The sequence below is a fragment of the Drosophila montana genome, unplaced genomic scaffold, assembly GCF_035044405.1.
Source record: "Drosophila montana isolate Dmon_TW-CO22-7 unplaced genomic scaffold, ASM3504440v1 contig_3848_1, whole genome shotgun sequence".
Taxonomy (NCBI): domain Eukaryota; kingdom Metazoa; phylum Arthropoda; class Insecta; order Diptera; family Drosophilidae; genus Drosophila; species Drosophila montana.
In genome coordinates, this window is record NW_026998720.1 from 3,035,631 (window position 1) to 3,056,725 (window position 21,095).

The 21,095-nt window shown below is 43.5% G+C and overlaps 6 protein-coding genes across 8 annotated transcripts; 3 read left to right on the forward strand and 3 right to left on the reverse strand.

The window, feature by feature from the left end:
* Positions 1-14: 14 nt before the first annotated feature.
* On the forward strand, positions 15-1,442 carry LOC135438306 (3-oxoacyl-[acyl-carrier-protein] synthase, mitochondrial). Its single transcript, XM_064696584.1, has one exon. It carries the CDS (start codon positions 29-31, stop codon positions 1,373-1,375), a length of 1,347 nt encoding a protein of 448 aa, XP_064552654.1. The 5' UTR covers positions 15-28; the 3' UTR covers positions 1,376-1,442.
* A 389-nt stretch (positions 1,443-1,831) lies between these two features.
* On the reverse strand, positions 1,832-11,794 carry MTA1-like (metastasis associated 1-like). 2 transcript variants are annotated; one of them, XM_064696579.1, is made up of 13 exons: positions 11,591-11,794; positions 9,242-9,403; positions 6,853-6,960; positions 5,926-6,251; positions 5,515-5,835; positions 5,251-5,439; positions 4,909-5,190; positions 4,603-4,844; positions 4,298-4,548; positions 3,873-4,232; positions 3,678-3,805; positions 3,499-3,614; positions 1,832-3,432 (listed from the first exon to the last, which is right to left on the reverse strand). In XM_064696579.1, the coding sequence occupies exons 1-13, from the start codon at positions 11,616-11,618 to the stop codon at positions 3,297-3,299; spliced, it is 2,649 nt and encodes an 882-aa protein (XP_064552649.1). In that variant the 5' UTR covers positions 11,619-11,794; the 3' UTR covers positions 1,832-3,296. The 2 variants fall into 2 exon arrangements, with proteins under 2 accessions (XP_064552649.1, XP_064552650.1); XM_064696580.1 differs by lacking the exon at positions 6,853-6,960.
* A 221-nt stretch (positions 11,795-12,015) lies between these two features.
* Positions 12,016-15,228, forward strand: Sec23 (transport protein Sec23). 2 transcript variants are annotated; one of them, XM_064696581.1, is made up of 6 exons: positions 12,016-12,468; positions 12,527-13,794; positions 13,858-14,011; positions 14,074-14,622; positions 14,788-14,808; positions 14,979-15,228. In XM_064696581.1, the coding sequence occupies exons 1-6, from the start codon at positions 12,190-12,192 to the stop codon at positions 15,066-15,068; spliced, it is 2,361 nt and encodes a 786-aa protein (XP_064552651.1). In that variant the 5' UTR covers positions 12,016-12,189; the 3' UTR covers positions 15,069-15,228. The 2 variants fall into 2 exon arrangements, with proteins under 2 accessions (XP_064552651.1, XP_064552652.1); XM_064696582.1 differs by lacking the exon at positions 14,788-14,808 and having other exon boundaries at positions 12,020-12,468.
* On the reverse strand, positions 15,229-16,851 carry elm (calcineurin like EF-hand protein 1 elm). The gene is made up of 2 exons (XM_064696587.1): positions 16,690-16,851; positions 15,229-16,037 (listed from the first exon to the last, which is right to left on the reverse strand). Exons 1-2 carry the CDS (start codon positions 16,754-16,756, stop codon positions 15,535-15,537), a joined length of 570 nt encoding a protein of 189 aa, XP_064552657.1. The 5' UTR covers positions 16,757-16,851; the 3' UTR covers positions 15,229-15,534.
* A 54-nt stretch (positions 16,852-16,905) lies between these two features.
* MED27 (mediator complex subunit 27) lies at positions 16,906-18,154 on the forward strand. The gene is made up of 3 exons (XM_064696585.1): positions 16,906-17,177; positions 17,237-17,503; positions 17,557-18,154. The coding sequence occupies exons 1-3, from the start codon at positions 17,002-17,004 to the stop codon at positions 17,999-18,001; spliced, it is 888 nt and encodes a 295-aa protein (XP_064552655.1). The 5' UTR covers positions 16,906-17,001; the 3' UTR covers positions 18,002-18,154.
* LOC135438305 (gametogenetin-binding protein 2-like) lies at positions 18,031-21,053 on the reverse strand. Its single transcript, XM_064696583.1, has 4 exons — positions 20,758-21,053; positions 19,627-20,193; positions 18,455-19,567; positions 18,031-18,394 (listed from the first exon to the last, which is right to left on the reverse strand). Exons 1-4 carry the CDS (start codon positions 20,851-20,853, stop codon positions 18,173-18,175), a joined length of 1,998 nt encoding a protein of 665 aa, XP_064552653.1. The 5' UTR covers positions 20,854-21,053; the 3' UTR covers positions 18,031-18,172.
* Positions 21,054-21,095: the final 42 nt, after the last annotated feature.

The following is a 21,095-nucleotide window of genomic DNA, read 5'->3' on the forward strand; positions in this document are numbered from 1 at the left end:
CAACTCCTCATTGGACATCAGCTGTTCGATGTTATTGTTCGCGCACGCTTTGTGTTTAGTTTGCCGCTACAACATGCGTTTGTTATTACAATTACGCAACGCATCTACGCAGGCCGCACGCCGACGCGTAGTTATTACAGGTAGCGGCGCCGTCACGCCACTGGGGAATAATGTGACCGAATCGTGGCAGCGTTTGCTGGCGGGAGATTCGGCTATTGCCAGACTGGGTGCGGAATTCAAAGGACTGCCTTGTCAAGTGGCGGCACAAATACCGAGGGAACGCCTCCAGATAGACAAGCATCTGAGCAAAAGTGATATAAAGCTCATGAGTCCTGCAACACAATTAGCAGTTATTGCAGCGGATGAGGCGCTGGCCGCAGCAAAGCTGAAGCCCAGCGGGTTGAACGGCGAGCAGCGGGAACGTTTTGGCGTGTGCGTGGGCATGGGCATGTTCGATCTGGCGGAGGTCTATGGCGCTTTTCAGCAGCTTCAGCGCGGTTACAATCGTGTCAGTCCCTACTTTATTCCGCGCCTGCTGCCCAACATGGCGTGTGGACACATTAGCATGCGTCATGGCTTGCAAGGACCCAACCATTCCGTCTCAACAGCGTGCGCAACCGGCGCCCATGCCATCGGGGATGCTCTGCGTTTTATACGCCACGGCGATGCTGACATAATGCTAGCCGGCAGTGGGGAGGCGTGCATAGACCCCCTATCGATTGCCGGGTTTTGTAGGTTACGCGCCCTCAGCACTGCGTTCAATGATAACCCGGCTGTGGCCTCGCGACCTTTTGATAAAGCGCGTGACGGATTTGTGATGGGTGAGGGCGCCGCAATGCTGCTTCTTGAAGAGCTGGAGCATGCGCGTGCCCGTGGAGCGCCCATATTGGCAGAGCTACTGGGCTATGGTCTGTCCGGGGATGCGCATCACATTACCTCACCGAGCGAGGATGGTACTGGTGCAACGCTGGCCATGAAACGCGCCATTGCCGATGCCGGCATCACGCCCCAGGATATTAGCTATGTCAATGCGCATGCCACATCAACGCCCACTGGCGATCGCATTGAGGCGCATGCCATTGGGCGCGTATTTGGCGACCATGTTGCGAAGGTGTCTGTGTCCTCCACCAAAGGCGCACATGGTCATCTGCTTGGTTCGTCGGGCAATCTGGAAGCGCTCTTTGTAGTGCACGCCTGCGCAGAAAACCGATTGCCGCCCTCAATAAACATTGATCAATTGGATGTGGATGTGAATGTCGTGACAACAGCGTGCGAATGGTCACAGGATCAGTCACAGCGCATTGCGCTGAAGAATTCCTTTGGATTTGGTGGCACCAACGCCTCGCTCTGCATTGCCAGTTATATTGGGGAGTAATATTTCAATTTTACAAACATTGTTTAGCACTAACTGTTGCATGTGAATAAATAGTTTTTCTTTTGAATAGTTTTTTTAAGGAAAATTTTGTAAGTTTTAAAACTTTATTTGGAAAACTTTTCGGTTTCGTGTCTCCGCCCCAATCCGCTAAAAACGGTGCTGGTTTCTAGAGTTCAGCTCTGTAAAAATGTATATGCGTATTGTATTGTGCAATGCGCAGAGTTCGTACTATTCTATATATCTGCGTACATAATATGTATTATACATATATGTATTTATATATATATAGGTAATTGTATATGATGTATTTAGCTCTGTTTGATTTGCTTCTGTTGCTTGACCTTCGGTTTTTAAACTTTATACTGCATACTTTTTAGATCTAATCAAATATTTGTTGTCTTGGTCGGTTTTGCTGACACTTGCTGCTATTGTTCCTTTTTTCTTTTACTTAAACTGTTTAATTTAAAGAATTTTTATTTTACAAAATTACTTAAACTGTAAAGTTAAAAATACATAGATTGGCTTACAATTAGAATTTCTTTATAATCAATATATTTATAAATGTGGTTGCTCATTTTTTCATTTTTTTTCGTTTTGTTTTTTGTAATGCTGATCTACTTATAGATTTTACTTGTCATTTGCCAAATTGTTTGTTATGGTATCATTTATACTCAATACATTTATAAATGTATATAATGTGGTTTTGATTTTTTATTTATGTATTTATAGGCGTAAATAATATGCTATATTTGTGTTCGTGTTGTGTGTTGTCTATGATTTATCGCTTTGAAAGTGTTAATTTTCAATTTGTATATAAATTATGAAAATAAATTGTATTCAAAGTTATAAACTTTATCCCAATTACTGTACAATTTGTTTGTAGTTTTTCGCTTTAAGTTACAGCATATAATTAATTTTTTAAATAATCTTGCACGTCACATTTATTAACAAGGTTAGTTCCCAATTTTTGTTTTCATACTTAAAGCATTAAATAAATTTTCAGATATCTTTCGTCTATTATTTGCATATTCAAATTTTAAATGAAAAATATTTAAAAATTACAGAGGCCTTTGAATTTCAAATTTACGTATCTGGTTTTTAGCTAGTATGCAACAAACATTTGCTCAACAAAATTTAAAAAAAGTAAAGGAAAGATTTTTTGGAACCAGAAGGCGCATGGTAGCAATTACAATAGTTTAGACAAATTAAAATAAATGATATACATTGTGTACATACCATGCAAATGTACAAATGTATGCTTATGAAAATTAGACAAAGCAAAAAAAATAATAATATTTAAGAATTATTAAAAAATGCCTTACAAAACATAAACTAATATAGAAACAATGAACTTATTATTCCTTGAGTTTCTCATACATGTCCAAAATTGCAGTGAAGTTAATTTTTGTGTACGGTATACTGAGATTTAAATAAAAATTGTAAAAATTATGTAAATTATGAATAAATATTTGATTTGTTTCGCGTTGTGTTTCCTATTGCTTTAGATCTTAACACTTATTATCTTACTATTTCTTTTGTTTTGTTTTTAAAAAGACATCTATTTAAGCGCTAGTAAAGTGTTTTTCTTGTTGCTGTCAGTTGTTGGTTTTCTGTTAGTGAAATGGTTTCCAACTTCATATGTATAGTGGATGCTGCAACAGTTGCCTACACTAGATGTATGTATATGTATGCGGGTCTGTATGTATGTATTTTGTTTGTATGCATGCAGGGGATGTATGTATGTATGTATGTACATGGCAAGCCACTAAAAGACAGAATCTGGGTCACACTAGTTTAGCAATGCATCCATTGTATATGGAAATGGCGGATGCTGCTGTTGCTGTTCGAATCTGTTGGCTGAATATGACAGCAACTTTGTCGCTGTTGTTGCTGCTGATGCTGTTGTATCTGCCGTAGACGGTCAGTCCAGTATAACGATTTGTGATTCAATAGGTTTGCTGCTCGGCTCGGGGGCCATTGACTTGATAGGCAGTGAGCGCCATGGTTTGCGCGCCGCACGACGCAGATCCACAGCTGAGAGTATTTTTCGTGTTTTTCTATTGACAACAAGAAAGAAGAGATTAGATATCGCTATTGTGCAACAATTATCGAATTGCGCTCACTTGTGTACATCTGTCGCTCTAAAGTAAACATCGTCCGGTGCATCCATCCAACTTATGACCTGCTTGCGTCCATTGCCGCCGCGTGCCATTTGCGCAATCTTTTGCTTGCCATTGAGCTGCAAACAAATCAAATAATAATAATAATTACATTTCTACAATCGCATTTAAGTTACACCTACTTGATGTCTGGAGAGTGGCTGACCCGCTGCCGCCATCATGGCGGCAAACTGCTCCGGACTGGGGCAATGCGAAGGCATGGGATCCTTATTAGGGCGTTTGGCAGGCGGTCCACTGGGCACAATGGTCACTGCAGTTGCGTAAGCATAAAATTATTAATGAATCTATATGTCGGAAGTAGATAACTTTTGATTTACCTTCGGTGCCATTGAGTTGCTGTTCCTCGTGCGCACGCTTGCGTATCGTAGACGTTGCTTGCGCTGGAATTATGGTTAGTTCTTTGTCAGCCGCGACTGGGACGGCCACCACATCGGGCGTTTTATTGGGCACACGCTCGTAGAGTAAACTGCCGTCTGGTGCTTTGGGCGGCTTGGGGAATGAGACAACAATGGGCTGTGGCATTTTATCTTTGGGCGTCAGCACCAGCCATTCATGTGGACCGCTGCCAGGGGCGCCCAAACGATTTGCAATTTTTGTGACACTGCCACGTTCCTTGGGCTTGAGCAAAAGCATCTTTTTTATATCCGCCTGTGATTTGCCGCTAATACGATTCGTAACTACAATTACAAAGGTATCACAATAAAAGATTGCAATATACATAGAAGAGTATAATTCAATTTACATTCTTGCTTGACCAACAGCGCATTGATTGCGTATGCACTCTGTCGCGCCGCTTTCTTGGGTTTCACAATGTTTCGACAAACAACGCGTGCCACACGCGTCATGGGATTCGTGTGCAAATAGAAGGCAGTGCGCGTCTTCATGATGGGCCGCGGCGAACCCGAACTGATGGCAATGCCATGCGCTTGCGCGTAATGCCGGGCCAGGTGGGTCTTCAGCTTGAACTCCTTCCCGCAGTTGACAATGGAACACCTAAAATTTATTTTATTAATGGTTTAATCTTTGATATTTATTAGATACTCGTACCTGTGCAATTGACGATTGCTAAGATCACTAACTTTCTCATCTTCGTTAAGATCGACCACTGTTGTGGCGCCTGTGGCAGCTAACGCTGCAGCTGGAGTCGCTGCAATGGCAGCCTTTTTCTTAGCCTCACCATCGTTAGCATCGCCCTTATGTGCCGATTTCATACTGCCGTACTTTCGCCAATAGTCCCAACAACTCTGACACAGGCGACATGGTAGATGACCATTACTAAAGGAATTCCACTATAATAAAAAGGTTTGGGATTAGAAATTACTGTTTGCACTTTGTCACTTTGTTCTGGCTTACGTGTGATGATTTAGTTGTCCCGCACGATTCGCAAGGTTTGCCATTGTTGGATAAGTCGGCTCCGCCATTGGTGGTGCCATTATAGATGCCACCAGGACCGCCGCTGCCCGCCTTCACGCTGGCACCGTTGCCTTTGCCATTGTTATTATATTGCGGAATATAGACTTGTTTGAGCTTGAGTTCCGCCTCGACGGCCTTTACGCGCTTCTGCTGCACATACCGATCGGTGGTCTTCCACATGTAGTAGTATTCAATGATCTGCTTAAGCGTTTTCCAAGGAAGCTGTTAAAAGAAAAAGATTGTTAGATAGTTTTGAAAAGATCATTGGTTCAGTTTGCTTACAAAATCTTGTCGTATGTCATTGAAGTCTTTGCCATATTTATCTAGCGCTTCCTCAAAGAGATTAGCTTCCGATGCGCTCCAATCTTCGATTTCGTCGCGACAGAGTACTGGCCCAGTGGAAGGAACTAGCGAGGACATGGCCTCATCAATTGAATAATCGTGTTTGTGCAAAATGTTCATGGCGTGAAACTGAAAGCAGATGAAATACATATGTAATTAGGAGGATTGGCAAATCGACTAGGATATTTTCATTCTGTTGCTCACCAGCGTTATGTCTCGGCTGGCGGCCGCTGCGGACATATGCAATGAGGGCTGTTTTACAGAACTGCTGCAGTCGAGGGCGCGGGCAAAGGTGCCAATGGAACGCGACACGACAAGAAACTGATCGATTTTACGATCGGTCAAACTATGCTCCGGCGTCCATACCAACGACTCCAGCTCCTCCAGTTTACGTTCATCTGTGGCGGTATCTTTTAGCTTGGCGGGTATATCACACTGATAGCGACTGCCGACACGTATTTCGCCCTTGTCGGCAAGCAACGTTTTTTGATTCGGATCGAAGACCAGACAGTAAAAGAATGTGTCCTGTATCAGGCAAAAACAGCAATTATTTTAATAATTAAAAGCATAATTTAAATTATTAATCATTTTAATTCCTAAGACACTACAACTCACATCTTTATTGAGATAGCTTTGCAGTGACTCCGTTTCGTTGAGGAGCGTCACGGAGCACTTCCCTCGGATTTGTGTGGCGGGTATCGACTCAACTTGTCGCGATAGAAACAGTTCCCGATGCTTGATCTGGTATCGCTGTTTGCTGTTTAGCGCTTCGCTCTTCTCTGCATCGCCACCAGCAGCAGTAGCAGAAGCGCCGCTCGCAGCGCTGTTGTTGTTGTTGTTATTATTATTATTATTGTTGGTATTGTTATTGGTGCTGGAATTGCCGGTGGTGGCGCCGGCGGACGCTTGCGTCGGACTGGTGCGTTCCTCTTCGAGTGCAGCTGCAAGCAAACGTAATTAAATCTTATAAGCACAAGCACTCAAAATATCTATGAAAAGACGTTAAAAAAAAATGTTTTTAAACCAATTACAACCATTGCATTATCAATTTGGTGTTTGTATCTATACTACGTAACATAATGGTACTGACATTAAAAAAAAAACTTTTTATACGATATACAGTGAATGCTCTGCTGACGAACAAGTCCTTTAATTGGACGTAATATGTTTCTTTACATGTTTCTTTTTGAAAAAAAATTTTATCAAAATTGTTATTTCTCCAAAATATTTTAAACGGATATCTCTGTGTCCAGTTAGGGGAGTTTTCACTGTATATAATGATCACAAATTTATCGATTGTGTTTACAACATTTAAAGATAAGAATCTACATGACTTACAAAAATTACAACGTTGTCTAGGTCAGTACCAAGTTTACTCTACCATAATAGCAATCAAGATGTGAAAAATATTACAATACATGAACATTAGGTAAACAAAAGATTGATTAATGAAAAATATTGTAAAAGAAAAATTTGCATTCCCAAAAGAAGATAAACTACGTTGTATTTTTTTATAGAAGTAACTGCTTTGCCATTTTGTACCTATTGAGGGATCGAGCACAGCTTGCGCCGCCTGCTCCTCGCCCACAGGAGTTCTAAGCCAGGTTTTCTTCAGTTTTGTTGCCAGCGGTGAGTCCTCGGCGGTTGCCACTGCACCATCAAGTTGTGTGGGAGGAATTTTTGGGAAATGTTGATTTTACAAACATATATATGCATAAAATATATACAATGCTTATAACGTGAATGGTAACAAGCGGAACTTAATTTAAATTTACTTTACTAATAACTGCAAATAAGTTGTCAGCGCGTTAAAAGTGAGGTTAAGTACGAAAAGTAATTTTACTAAGAGATGTCGCGTTTGCCCAAACAGAAAGCCCAACAAAATAAACACAAAACTTTTTGAATTTATTTTTAATACCCCGCGACACAAGCCATGAAGGGATGGTAACGTGTGGGCGAGGCGACCTCGCCAGTTGGGTGGTAATGTGGTGGTGGTGGCTGCTGCTTCTGCTTCTTGAAGAGTGCGAGCTGCGCCCAATCCAAGCAACCAACCACCCCGCTTCCCCCCAAAGGACTGTGGGTGCATTCGTGAATTTACAAAAGCGTAGGTGAATAACGAAAGAAGAAGCAATAGCAAGACAAGCGGGAGGGGGGAGTGCGCAACTGTTCGGTAGCCATAGATAGGACACAGTCGCACAGTCTGGCAAGTGCGCACGGGCGGGGGTTGCCAGATGGAGGCGTGTGCGTTTTGTTTGCTGACGATGTCTGCCTCTGCTATTCTCGCTGTTTCGGGTATATTGAGTTTTTTTCGTTTCAATACTCTTCCAAAAGGTATTCTAATTTTCTTGCGTAATATGTAACACATTAAAGAATCAGCTGCAATTTCATATGATGCATTATTCTTAATCAGTACCAAATTCCGCTGATATGGCCATATCAGTCTGCCTGTACAAATGGTTTGGTCCTGATATCAGTGAAAAATTAAATTTTTGTATGAAGAACGTTTTTGAAGATATCTTGACTTAACTAAATCATTGTGTGTTTTATTTATCTTATCAACATCGGATTAAAATATTATATGAAATAATCGGACGGAAATAGAGTTTCTGCACCAAATCTCTGTCAAGTAATGTGCATTTATTATATGTCCGCAAGGGTATTTCAATTTCAACATAACCAAAGCCAACTGTTTTTTTTTTTGTTTTGCTTGAAAGGATGTCGTGGCCAGTTTTGAGCTTTTTGATTGTTTCTTTTTTTTTTCTTGACACGGCCGAAAGACTATTTGTGTTGTTTAGTTGGTTGTTTTAGTAACTGTGCTAATTTTTAATGAGTGATTAGCAGCTAGGCTGCAAAATTCGCAGCGCACGCAGCGCTAGCAGCTTCGAAAAAGGAGCCGCAGCAAACAGTCATTGAAGGGAACGGCCACGAAGGGGGTATACTGTTAATGGGCATTGTCGACGCAATGTTGAGAGGGTGTGGGGGAGGTGGGGAGGGGTCGGAAAAACGCATTTTCGTTGGGTCACGTATCGAATTTGTGTGTGCCACAACCAACCCCACCGATTGGGGGTTTTGTGTGAGTGTGTGTGCGTGTGAGGGGGTATGTGTATGTGTATGTATACTTTTTGGTAGGAAGATACAGCGAATGGTTTTGTCCATGTAGATGGCTGCTAGTTGTTGGGGTACCCTGGGTGTGTGTATGTATACATAAATGCAAAGCGCGGCTCCTTCCGAAGCTCCTGCAGTGCCAGGACTCATGAAAATTTTCGTGCACACACACACACACCTATAGAGAGGCACAGAGGTAGACAGCAAGTCTACCTACCGCTGCTGCTACTGCCTAGTATTGCCACATTGAGGCAACCAAAAACGGCAACAACATCGAAGTACAGTGCAGCTCTACACACATTATGTTTATGTGCTCATGTTGTTCTTGTTGTTGCTACGGATGCTCGGATTCCGTTTACTCTTTGCTTTAGCTGTATGCTGTACAGTTGTTGTCATTGCGGTTCTTGTTGCTCTTGATGTTGGCTTTTATTGTTGTTGTTGCCGCTGCTGATGCTGCTGCTAAGTGGGTGTGTATTAGTGTGAGTGTGTCAGTGTTGGGTGGGCTCCGCTTTGACACATTGCACACACTGGGCATATGCTGGTGTTAGTGAAAAGGGGGTTGCGCTGAGGTGTGGGTGGAGTAGCTTCGGTTTTGGTTGCGGCGCATGGTGTATTTCGCTCATCCTAAGGCGCCTCCGTCTGAGCTTTGGTTCTTGTGGTGAAAAATATGCTTAGGATCTGTAGGGGCTTTTTGACTTATTAGAAGACCGCGACGGCAACTCACCGCAACATAACCTCACTTCGCGGACCAAAAACTTATATATACATACAAACGAACATATACATTTATATGTTTTAATGTATGTTCCTGAATTGGCGTACTTACGTTGATGTTTATCGGCCAGCTGTACAAGCGGGTTGGGCAGATCACGACGTCGGTAGAAACACATGACCTTCGCTTCCACATTGCCGGTTTGGTTTTTATTCAGCTCCTCGATGCGGCGTATCAGGAAGGGACTATTCGGCGTTGTCTCAACGTAGACGTAGTCTGCGAAATTGAACGTTGGATTATTGAATTTCAGTTACAGTTCAAAAATGAAATATACAGATGTGGAAGAATAATTACAGCCCAAACTGACCGCAAACCATTCGTTATGATACCTAAATTGTAGCACAAGCATCCAATCGAGCCAGGTAAAACGCATTAAAAAAACACACAAATATCACACACAAGCATGGAGTCACACTCACACAAACAAATCCGTGTATGTAAATGTATGCAGACTGCAGAAACTAGAGATGAGTAAAATTTGGGTTACCTTTGACTATACGATCAAATCAACATTAAACAAAATAGAAATGTTATTCGCATAAATCCTAAAATTAATAGCGATATCATATATTCGTATATTTTAGTGTGTTAAAAAAGAAATTAACAGAATGTTCAAAGCAATTTCCTGTAATCGTACAAACATATAAGCAAATCAAAAAGAAAAAATATAAAATGGCTTTAATCATTCTATTAATAGTTTCTTTTTATATACATATATCTTGCTTTGAATAGATCTAAATAAATATAAATATGCGTAAAAGTACGTATACTTTAAATATATCGATTTTTTGTCAACCTATAAATTAAATATAAGTATTAACTGTCGTTAACGTGTCGATAATCTCAATAGCTCACGTGTGTGCAAGTCGCAGTTTACAATCTTTTACTTAAAATTTACAGTATTGCTAGCTGCTAGTGGACACGCCGTTTAATTATGGCCACAGTACAGTGAAAAAGTATGCGCATTGCTCAATTAAATACAAATGTGGGCATCCATCCATCCATTCAACGAACGCAACAGAAACAACAACTATGTCCATGGGCAGAGGCAAGGGGCTGAACACACACACAAGCACACATGTACAAAGCGCGCCAGCAGCGACGGTGCGGAACCTGTCGCAGAAACCGTTGCTTGGGTTTTGACCACGGCAACAGCAGCAGAAGCAACGAAAGCCGATAGAAGAGAGAAAATGACACAAAAGAAAAGGAAAAAAAAAGAGCAGCGATCAAGCGGTAACATCAGGCATAATATAAAAGGAAAATGTATCTTTTGCATTTGGCTGATGTAAAAAAGAGATGAAAAAGAAAGTGTCGCCATAGCCTGCGACGACATTGCGGCTGCTGTGTGTGTATGTGAGCGTGGCTATTAAAAGTGACTAACAAAAAGCGCTGATGGAGAAAAATTCTGAGGCAACGCGTGCATTGAGAGACCAACACACAAACATCAAGAAAATGCCGAAAAATTGTATATTTATGCATGCGTCAAGTTGTTCTTTTCCTTTTTGTATCTTTATTATTTATTTTGATTGATTTAATTAGCCGTTCGCATTTTCGCATTTACGGTTCATTTGCATTTGAATCGGACAAACAGAAGAACAACGCTGTACAATGGGGCAGGTGAAGACAACAATAACGTCATCGGTTAAACAGAGTCAGCGAGCGAGCTAGCAAAATGAGTGCGTAAAATTTGTTGAAAAAAGGGAAAACTCACTCGAAGCGTTAGATGCTGCGCCAAAAATATTGCAAACTCATTAGCATAAGAAAACACAGAGAACCAATAGCAACAACAAAAGACACGAAAAAATCACGAAATATACTTTCAATTGCACAAACACACGCAAGCACAATCACACATACACATGCAAACACATACAATGATCGGCAGGCGGATTTGTCAATGCAATTTCATTTCATCAGTATCCCCAACCCTACAGCACAAGTTAGCATACATACATACTGACACACACACACACACACAAATCAGTGCTAATGCTTATCGGGGCAACAGAAACATGTACTAAAAACACTTGCTGCAGCTGCGACAATTCGGCTGTCATACACATAACCCCTCTACGCGGCCGGTTACTCGATGTTCCATTGCCGCTTCGCTGGTGTTGAAAAATCGTCTACGTTGTTAAAACTCGCGTCGGCAAATCGACACAATTTCAAGGCGCATATGAGCGCATTTCACATCATCATTGATAACAGCATTGAGCGTAGGGGGGGTAAATATTTGGTAAGATTTGATAATTAAATGCACTTTCATTATTTCCTCAACTTGGAGTCCCATACACACACAAACACACATGCAGATACGCATATAAAACGACCAGGCGAAACAGTGAGACGGCGCCGATAACGAAAGATGATAGAAAAGCGAGTATGGAAAAAAAATTTTCTCACCTCCGACTCGATACATATTTGTGGCCATTTTCACAAAACTTGCGCACCAAATTTCACATGTAAAATATTCTGCACTTATTCAGCACTGTTTTTCAATAGTTTTGTTTCAAATTAGCGCACATTTATTAGCATAAAATTTAAGTTGTTATGATTGCATTTGCATTCACATAAGACGCGTTTTTTTCGTCGCCATCTTAGAAACAACTCTAAAAAAATACACACACACACACACACTATGACAGCGACGAGTAAACAGCTGCATCAGGGCTGCATTTGAGAGTAGAGCTGCCAACTAGTTTTTACATTGCGTGTATTTATTTGTTTGACAAATATTAATATATAGAAAGCTATTCTTGGTATAATAAAATAAGCATGCTTTATTGCTGCATTATATTTACAGAGTTATATATTAACAGAAACAAAATTTGTATTGTTTGCATTCCATTTTGAGTATACGTTGACAAGCTGCCTGCTACGCAACCAACTGTCAAATCCGTGACGTGGCCTGGCCAAACGATTTTTCCAATAAGACTTGCTTGTGTTATAATTAATTTTAAGTTCATAAACGCAGCGTAAGCGTCGATAAAGCCTTTTAAACGATGACTACCTACGAGGAGTTCATCCAGCAAAATGAGGATCGTGACGGAGTGCGCTTAACCTGGAATGTATGGCCTTCAAGTCGCATCGATGCCAGCCGCTTAGTGGTGCCGCTTGCGTGTCTATATCAGCCCCTCAAGGAGCGTCCCGACTTGCCACCGATACAATACGAGCCCGTGCTGTGCACGCGCAGCAATTGCCGTGCCATCCTGAATCCACTGTGCCAGGTGGACTATCGTGCCAAGCTCTGGGTGTGCAACTTTTGCTTTCAACGCAATCCCGTGAGTACATGAATCACAAGTGAACTTTTAACTCGAAGATTAACACTTGTAATTCCAGTTCCCTCCACAATATGCAGCCATATCGGAGCAGCATCAGCCAGCGGAACTGATACCTGGTTTCAGTACCATTGAGTACACCATTACCAGGGCGCCGACAATGCCGCCCGTGTTTATATTTCTGGTCGATACCTGCATGGATGAAGAAGAGCTGGACGCGCTGAAGGACTCGCTTCAGATGTCGCTGAGTCTGCTGCCGCCGAATGCCTTAGTGGGCCTTATCACCTTCGGCAAGATGATCCAGGTGCATGAGCTTGGCACTGATGGCTGCTCCAAGAGCTATGTATTTCGCGGCACCAAAGATCTGACCGCCAAGCAGGTGCAGGACATGCTGGGCATTGGACGTGGTGTGGCCCCAACGCCACATCAGCAGCCAGGTCAGCCGGGTCAGATGCCCAATGCACCGGGGGTTGGGGGGGCCGGACAACATTTGCCACCCGCTCATCGCTTCCTACAGCCGATCAGCCAGTGCGACGCCGCACTGGGTGATCTGCTAAGCGAGCTGCAACGTGACCCTTGGCCGGTGCCGCAGGGCAAGCGCTATCTGCGCTCCACGGGCGCTGCTCTCTCAATTGCAGTTGGCCTGCTGGAGTGCACGTACCCAAATACTGGCGGTCGCATTATGACGTTTGTCGGTGGCCCTTGCTCCCAGGGCCCCGGCCAAGTGGTCGACGATGAGCTAAAGCATCCCATACGCTCCCATCATGACATACACAAGGACAATGCCAAATACATGAAGAAGGGCATCAAGCATTATGATGCGTTAGCGCTGCGCGCTGCCACTAATGGTCATGGCATCGACATATACTCATGTGCCCTCGATCAGACCGGTCTGATGGAGATGAAACAGCTATGCAACTCCACCGGCGGTCACATGGTTATGGGCGATTCGTTTAATTCGTCGCTGTTTAAGCAAACATTCCAGCGCGTGTTTGCGCGCGACAGCCGCAACGATTTAAAGATGGCATTCAATGCCACCCTCGAGGTGAAGTGCTCGCGCGAGCTGAAAATCTCTGGCGGCATCGGCTCGTGTGTGTCGCTGAATGTGAAGAGCCCGTCGGTGTCGGATGTGGAGATCGGCATGGGCAATACGGTGCAATGGAAGCTGTGCACACTAAATCCCAGCTCCACATATGCCTACTTTTTCGAGGTAGTCAATCAGCATTCGGCGCCCATACCGCAAGGCGGACGCGGCTGCATACAGTTCATCACACAATACCAGCATCCAAGCGGACAGCGGCGCATACGCGTCACCACGTTGGCCAGAAAGTGAGTTTCGCACCCAATCCAGCTAGTTGGTATTCACCATTAATTGATCTATTTTGTGAGCAGCTGGGCGGATGCCAACACGAATGTGCAGCACATTAGCGCTGGCTTTGATCAGGAGGCAGCCGCAGTGCTTATGGCGCGTATGGTTGTCTATCGCGCCGAGACGGATGAGGGGCCGGACATATTGCGCTGGGTGGATCGCCAGCTGATTCGCTTGGTAAGTACTCAATACAGCTTTCTATATATATATTATTCCATTTTCCGTTTTCTTTATTGCAGTGCCAAAAGTTTGGCGAGTATTCCAAGGATGATCCGAACAGTTTCCGGCTATCACAAAACTTTAGCCTGTTTCCGCAATTCATGTATCATTTGCGCCGTTCGCAGTTCCTGCAGGTCTTCAACAATTCGCCCGACGAGACCACATTCTATCGACACATGCTGATGCGCGAGGACCTCACACAGTCCCTGATCATGATTCAGCCCATTCTTTATAGCTATTCATTCAATGGGCCACCGGAGCCGGTGCTGCTTGATACCGCTTCAATTCAAGCGGATCGCATACTGCTGATGGACACCTTCTTCCAGATACTCATCTATCACGGCGAGACGATTGCCCAGTGGCGAGCGCTTAAATATCAGGACATGCCCGAATATGAGAACTTCAAGCAGCTGCTGCAGGCGCCAGTCGATGATGCACAGGAGATATTGCAGACACGCTTCCCCATGCCGCGATACATTGACACCGAGCATGGCGGCTCGCAGGCGCGTTTCCTGCTCTCCAAGGTTAATCCATCGCAGACGCACAACAACATGTATGCCTACGGCCAGGTAGGTCTCAATTAGTTGACACATTTAAACAGCAATTTTGTTAATTTTTTAATCTATTTTGAAACATTACGTTTTGTTTTCATTTTACTTTTCTCATTGTGTACCCCCACAAACGCCTTAAACTTCTTCTTGTTGTCGTTGTCGTGTTGTTGTTGTCACGCGCAGGCGCCAATTGGTCAGACGACGGTAGTAAAAAACAACTTTTTGTTCAATTTATTTCACTTTGGGTTTAGTTCTAAGTTACTTATTTTTCTTCTACTCCTTTAAATGCTTCTGGTGCTGGCGCCGCTTAACCAAACCCTACCAAACCCCACTCCCAATCACAATTTACTAACTCGTAATAATTATCTTCATAGGATGGCGGCGCTCCGGTGCTCACAGATGATGTCTCCCTGCAGCTGTTCATGGAGCATCTGAAGAAGTTGGCCGTCTCCTCGACCACATAGACGCTGTTATACGAAATGAAATGCCTGTTAGCCATGAGCGGAAAGTTTTGGCACAGTTTTTTTTTTGGCAGAGGCAATTACATACTTTAATCCCATATATATAAACGTATGTGTAGATTCCAAATAAACGCCTGATAAATACAATAATAAATCACATTCATACATATTTACACGTATTTATTTTGCAAGCAACTAAATAAGTGATCAAATCATTTAAGTAAATAAATATAGTAGACTGGCCATTAACAAAATGCAAATATTTCAAGAGAGCGCGGAATGAAAGCGGCAATAAACCAGAATTTCCATACAATAAATTAGCGTAAAAGCAATCAACAATAATATCTTCATATTAAATATAGTTTATAAATTACTAATACAAGTGAATATGCCTCGGACTTGATATTAATTTGACTAAACTATTTGGTTCACACTGACTAAGACATTTGTTTTCTGTTATCATTGAGGCCTAATTAAGAAACCGTATGGACATCTTCTGATCGACATCGGTGCGTTCCAGCGCCTTGCAAAAGTCCTCGAACGAGATCTTGCCCTGACAGCACAGATCCGCCTCCAGTATTGTCCGCTCAGCAATGCTCACCAGCTGATCCTGACTTATGTTCGCGCCAACCATCATGTGCAATATCGACAGCAGCTCATCCCGGCTAATGACACCATCATCGTCCAGATCGTACATTTTGAATGCAAACTTTAGCTTCTCCTCGCGGCTGTTCAGTTTGCTCTGCTTGTTGTCACGCAGCGGCCGGAAGTGGGCCAACACATTCATGAACTGGCGAAAGTTGACCCGATCATCGGTGCTCTCCGCAAAGAAGGAGTGGACAATGCGCTCGCAGAGCGGATTGATGGCTAGTTCGGGTATGCGCATCAGATCCTCTCGCGATAGTGTGCCGCAGCCGTTGCGATCCAGCGAGGTGAAACGTGAATACAGGCGCTCAATTTGATTGGGTGTAACTGGGGCGAGATACAAAAAATTAAAAAAAATAACGAGGGGTAGGGTAGAGCGTGGAACCTTATCAATTGATAACAAATACACAGACAATAGCGAAAACACAGCTATTATCATATATAAAAACTCAGCAGTGGCTGGATACAAATGGGCGCCTTATCACGCATAAATTACACCTACTCGGACAACTGATAAACACAGGTCTGTGTGCATTGATTGGGGCACATCAAACGGCAGCGCGCAGCACTTTGCCCCGGCGGGTCGTTGGGACAGCATGACGTCGTAAATTCATTTGGAAAATTATTACACCTTACATAAATGGTTTCAATTGAGTTCATTTCAAAACACTCAATTCGAAAACAACAGTTACGTTCTTTAACACTCAACGCGGCTGTCTGCTTGCTAACTTGTAGCTGGTGCTGCCGTACGCTAAATGACTTTAGACTATGAAACATAATTGAAACGATTTGGCAAAGCTATAATTAGTTGCCACAGTTGCCACTTAAGTGCAAAATTTCTGATCACAATGAGAATGCTTTTAACAACTGCGTATTTGTTTTGAAATGTTTTTGACAATTTATACATGGGTAACCAGCTCCAAGGTTACGTTAAATACTATCATAACTTGAATACCTGGAGCTGGTGTTTTATACTTACAGCCTGTTTCATTTTGTATTTGGGCAATTTCCTCGTGCCGCAGGAAGAGCGATGACTTATTGCCCATTATTTACGGCTTATTTAAACCAATGAGAGCTACACAAACACAAAATTTCCACTGAATTGAACGGAGCGTAGTGTGACCGAGTTTGGCCAATCTTAAAATACTGATATTCAAAGTGATAATGATGTAGCACTGCCAGCTGCAATACATTGACAAAGCGATAATTTGTGGCGGTATGCTGATAATTTTGCTAGTCGGAAAATAAACTATTTTTGCACAAAATATAAACAATTGCTTTATTTGCCCGAATGCAAATGGATAAGTTAAACCAGACTTTAACAGCCGTTAAGAATCTACGCTCAAATGTGCGGCAGTGCTTTGAACACTTGGCCGATGGCACCGACGGCGAGGGCATCGACGAAAGTCGAAATAAATTTGTGCATGATTTTCAGGACAGATTCGGTGCCATCAACTCACAGTTGCGGTGAGTGTGTTGAAATAAATTGGTTTACGCATTACTAAATGGTATTTATCTGTTTGCAGTGAAGTGGAGCAGCTGATTAATGGGCTACAGGTGCCGCCGACAGCCTACCATTTGGGCAACACCACATTTCTGGCACAGGAAACGTCACAGGACCGACAGGCGCTGTATCCGCAGCTGGTGAACAGCTACAAATGGATTGACAAGGTGCACGATCATAGTATTCTTGCGTTCAACAATCTCAATCAAAATACGCTGCGTCGCTCCTACAACTATTGCTCTCAGAAGCGCCAGCGATTACCCTTCTCCTCCTTCAACAACGATCCGGAGTGAGTGCACGATTTAGTTTCTGATAACTTTTATATTAACACTTTTGTTGCAGCCACATAGATAAGCTATTGAGTGAAATTAATCATCCACCGCACACATCGTATAAAGTCTTTCGTCCTTTTGGATCCAATGCCGTGGCCATTGTCACCATCAGTAATGTGCTCAAGGCGGCCATTGTTTTTAAGGGTGTGCTCATTGAGTGGGTGACAATCAAGGGCTATGATGAGACGCTCGAGCACGACGATCTGTGGGCGGAGTCGCGCTATGAAGTCTTTCGCAAGGTGCAGGAGCACGCCCACTCGGCCATGCTGCACTTTTTCTCACCCACACTGCCCGATCTGGCGGTAAAAAGCTATGTGACTTGGCTGAACAGTCACATTAAGCTATTCCTTGAGCCGTGCAAGCGATGCAGCAAATACATTGCCAACGGTTTGCCGCCAACGTGGCGTGATTTGCGCACCCTCGAGCCGTTCCACGAAGATTGCCGCAATAGCTAAAAAAACACAAATATATATATATATATATATAACATATTGATAAGCATAACTTTTATACTTCATTTATTTCAAAAAACAAAAAAAATTATATGTATGTATTTTGAATGCATGCGCCGCGTGGATTTTTAGAAATCGCAACGCGCGACTGAATAACTACAACGGTTTAATGCATTAATGGCCAGTTGAGGTGGCATGGACTCCAGCGGCAGCATTGGCTGTGCCCATGTGGACACCACGCTGTAGGCACAAGCGTTCAAAATTCTCGCGCAATGTGGCACGCAGCTGTTCGCGTTGACGCTGCACTTGCTCACGCTGGTATTGATAAGCCAGTACCACCTCTTGGGGAATGTAACAACAGTTCTCATCGTCCTTATCGTAGTCGTCAAAGTAGTCCTGTAATTGATATTTACTATAAGATTTGCAATGAAAATCACTGTGGTCTTTGGTACGTACCCACATCTGCAGCAATGAGAATTTTTGATCCAATTGCGTCTGTTGTCCATAGAGCAACCCGGAAACGTAACTGTTGCGGACTGCAACATCATCGACGCTTTGCTCCTCGTCCAGCATCCCGTCATGATGATTGCACAGTCCGTCCGAGCACGAAACTTCTGAGCCTTCCGGCGACGAGATTGCGCTGGAAATGCGCGAATTGGCATGCGATGTGGGTGGATCGCTGCCATAGCCCGAATCGCGCACATCCTGCTCGCAGGGACAATTGGGGATGGATGCTAAACAGTCGTTGCATTTCGTTGCCTTAGACACGTCTAGGTGGTCATCGACACACAATAACTTTTTAGCCTTCTTGCTAGCAGATTTTTGCTTCTTTTTCTTCGGTTGCTTCTTCGATTTCGATTTCGTTGATTTGTCACTTGGCGTTGGCGGCTTTGGCTCCGGATCTGCGTCTGCACAGAGTATAACGATGCCATCATCGACGGCGTCGTCTACAACAGCAGGCTCAGATTCAGCTTCAGCCTCAGGAATAACGTCATCTTCTTCCTCCTCGTAGTCCGTTTCGGCAGCGTCGTTCGCATTATTAATATCGTTTTCACACAGACGATGCATATTCTTTTTCTCATCCTTCTTCTTCTTCTTCTTGAGCTTCTTTTGCTCACGCTTCAGCTCCTTGGCTTTCTCCGCGCGACTGATCTCCTGATAGAGCAGCTCCAAGTTGCTAATCCCCTGTTTCTCCTCCACACGCTCATGAAAGCTGCGACAGAGCGCATGCACGCCCACAGCAGCCAGCACTTGGCAGGCACGCTCCTCCTCACGCAGACTAACATAAATGCGACGCAAGCGCTCGTACATGATCATGCCGACGCACGTGAGCACCTCCTCCTGGGCGATCTCCAGCGTTTTGGCATGGCGTTCGCGCAGTTTCGAGTAGCTACCATTTACCTCCGGCTCGGCACGCTTGATAAGCGCATCAAGGAACTCGATTTTATTCGTGCTCACATGTATGTGCTCATCGGGCACACACTTGCGTATGTGGGCATACAGCTGTGCCGCATAGCCCTTCTCCTTGGTGGATACCTCGCCAATGAGTATTTTATAGGCACGCTCGATCTGCAAGGCAACAATAGCATTAGCTTGGAAATTGGACGCAATTAACGCAAGATGCTTACCTTTGTGCGACAGCCGGCGCAAAACTTGTGCTTCTTCAGATACTTGTCGAGCACTTCGTGCAGTTCCTTTGTCTCAATGATGGTCACCTCGGTGCGACAATTGCTCTTCATAGCGGACCACACTTCGCGCCACGTTTCCGAAAATGGTTTGGCACGGAACGTGTCCAATGAATGGAGCACACAGCGCGTCTTATTGCGCAGCTTATTATCCAACAGATTGTTGAGCACCTCGTGGTGCCTATATAGTAGAGTGCCCAGTGCCTGAGGTGTTTTCAGTTTTTCCTCCGTTATGCCCAGCGTGCAGTTGTCGCGCAGCTCCAGTGGGTCGACAGTACGATGGCCGGATTCTGCTAGCTGGTAAAACAAACGCTCCACCCTACGCCTGCAGCCCACGCACTGGACGCACTGATTGAGAACCGAAATAAAGCCGCTGCTATCAATCACAAGCGATTGATTGCGTTCCGATTCTGTGAGCAGATTAAATTTACGTGAGAATTCCTCCAGTTCGCGACCCCGTATCTGTGGGCTGTCAATGACAAGTCCTTTGCTGTTCAGGTCCATGAGCATCTGTCAAGAGTGGGGAGAAAGGGTCAAAGACAGATCAGAGATAGTAAGAGAACAGTGTTGGCAAAAAGAACACACACACGCACACAGAGAGTAACAAAGAGAAAGAAATGCATTTGAAACCTGTTTTTGTTTTTTGTTGGTCGGTGTTGCCACTTCAGCAACATGGCGACCCTAAGTAAGGTGCAGAGGGGGCGTCGGGCAGATGCAGATCTGCCGAGTCTCTAAGCGGCTGTTTATTATTGCAGACTTCAAATAACACACACAGAAAAACTGAAGTTTAATTAAACAACGTTTTAAATTTATGGGTGCAGTCGTCAACAAGCATATATATGTTTATGCACATATGTATGTGTTTACTACGTACATAGCACACAGATGCACGCGTACGTGTTATGAAAGTTTGACAATGTGCACACAGGCATGTACACACAACATTCACGACACAGAAATGCATAAGTATGTGGGTTTGGAGGGGGTCATCAAATTATTAAAATTTTTGTGACAGTTTAACAGCAGTAGTTTTACATTATTACATATTAGATCCTTTGCGATTTTGTGACTTACCATTAGCTTATCACCTGCCACCAAAGGTAAATGCCTGCGGCCCACATAACCAGAATCATCATCATCAGTATTATAGACTTTAGTTAGTCTCGCCATGTTCTTTTGAAGTCCAACGATGGCAGTTTTAGGCACTTTAACGACACACTTTGTGGCAACAAAACACAGCACAATGTTTGAAGCGTATTTTAAATAATATATTATACAATAATATGGTGTTCTTTACACTATAAATCAACTATAAAAATGATTTTTCTAAGATTTCAAACACGTATGTAGGGTTCAGCAAGTCGTCCGGTCGCCATTAATAAATAGTGTTGCGTAACGGGAGACATTTGTTA

Bases quoted from the DNA above. Each gene is read 5' to 3' on its own strand.
- LOC135438305 (XM_064696583.1), bottom strand. From the start codon at position 20,853: ATGGCGAGACTAACTAAAGTCTATAATACTGATGATGATGATTCTGGT. The intron at 20,194-20,757 runs GTAAGTCACAAA...CACTCTTGACAG, and splicing joins TGGCAGGTGATAAGCTAATG to ATGCTCATGGACCTGAACAG. The intron at 18,395-18,454 runs GTACGTACCAAA...TATCAATTACAG, and splicing joins TCTCATTGCTGCAGATGTGG to GACTACTTTGACGACTACGA.
- LOC135438306 (XM_064696584.1), top strand. From the start codon at position 29: ATGTTATTGTTCGCGCACGCTTTGTGTTTAGTTTGCCGCTACAACATG.
- Sec23 (XM_064696581.1), top strand. From the start codon at position 12,190: ATGACTACCTACGAGGAGTTCATCCAGCAAAATGAGGATCGTGACGGA. The intron at 13,795-13,857 runs GTGAGTTTCGCA...TTTTGTGAGCAG, and splicing joins GTCACCACGTTGGCCAGAAA to CTGGGCGGATGCCAACACGA. The intron at 14,012-14,073 runs GTAAGTACTCAA...TCTTTATTGCAG, and splicing joins ATCGCCAGCTGATTCGCTTG to TGCCAAAAGTTTGGCGAGTA.
- elm (XM_064696587.1), bottom strand. From the start codon at position 16,756: ATGGGCAATAAGTCATCGCTCTTCCTGCGGCACGAGGAAATTGCCCAA. The intron at 16,038-16,689 runs GTAAGTATAAAA...ATCTCGCCCCAG, and splicing joins AATACAAAATGAAACAGGCT to TTACACCCAATCAAATTGAG.
- MTA1-like (XM_064696579.1), bottom strand. From the start codon at position 11,618: ATGGCCACAAATATGTATCGAGTCGGAG. The intron at 6,961-9,241 runs GTAAGTACGCCA...TTGATGGTGCAG, and splicing joins GCTGGCCGATAAACATCAAC to TGGCAACCGCCGAGGACTCA. The intron at 5,191-5,250 runs GTAAGCAAACTG...TTCTTTTAACAG, and splicing joins ATGACATACGACAAGATTTT to CTTCCTTGGAAAACGCTTAA.
- MED27 (XM_064696585.1), top strand. From the start codon at position 17,002: ATGCAAATGGATAAGTTAAACCAGACTTTAACAGCCGTTAAGAATCTA. The intron at 17,178-17,236 runs GTGAGTGTGTTG...ATCTGTTTGCAG, and splicing joins GCCATCAACTCACAGTTGCG to TGAAGTGGAGCAGCTGATTA. The intron at 17,504-17,556 runs GTGAGTGCACGA...CTTTTGTTGCAG, and splicing joins TCCTTCAACAACGATCCGGA to CCACATAGATAAGCTATTGA.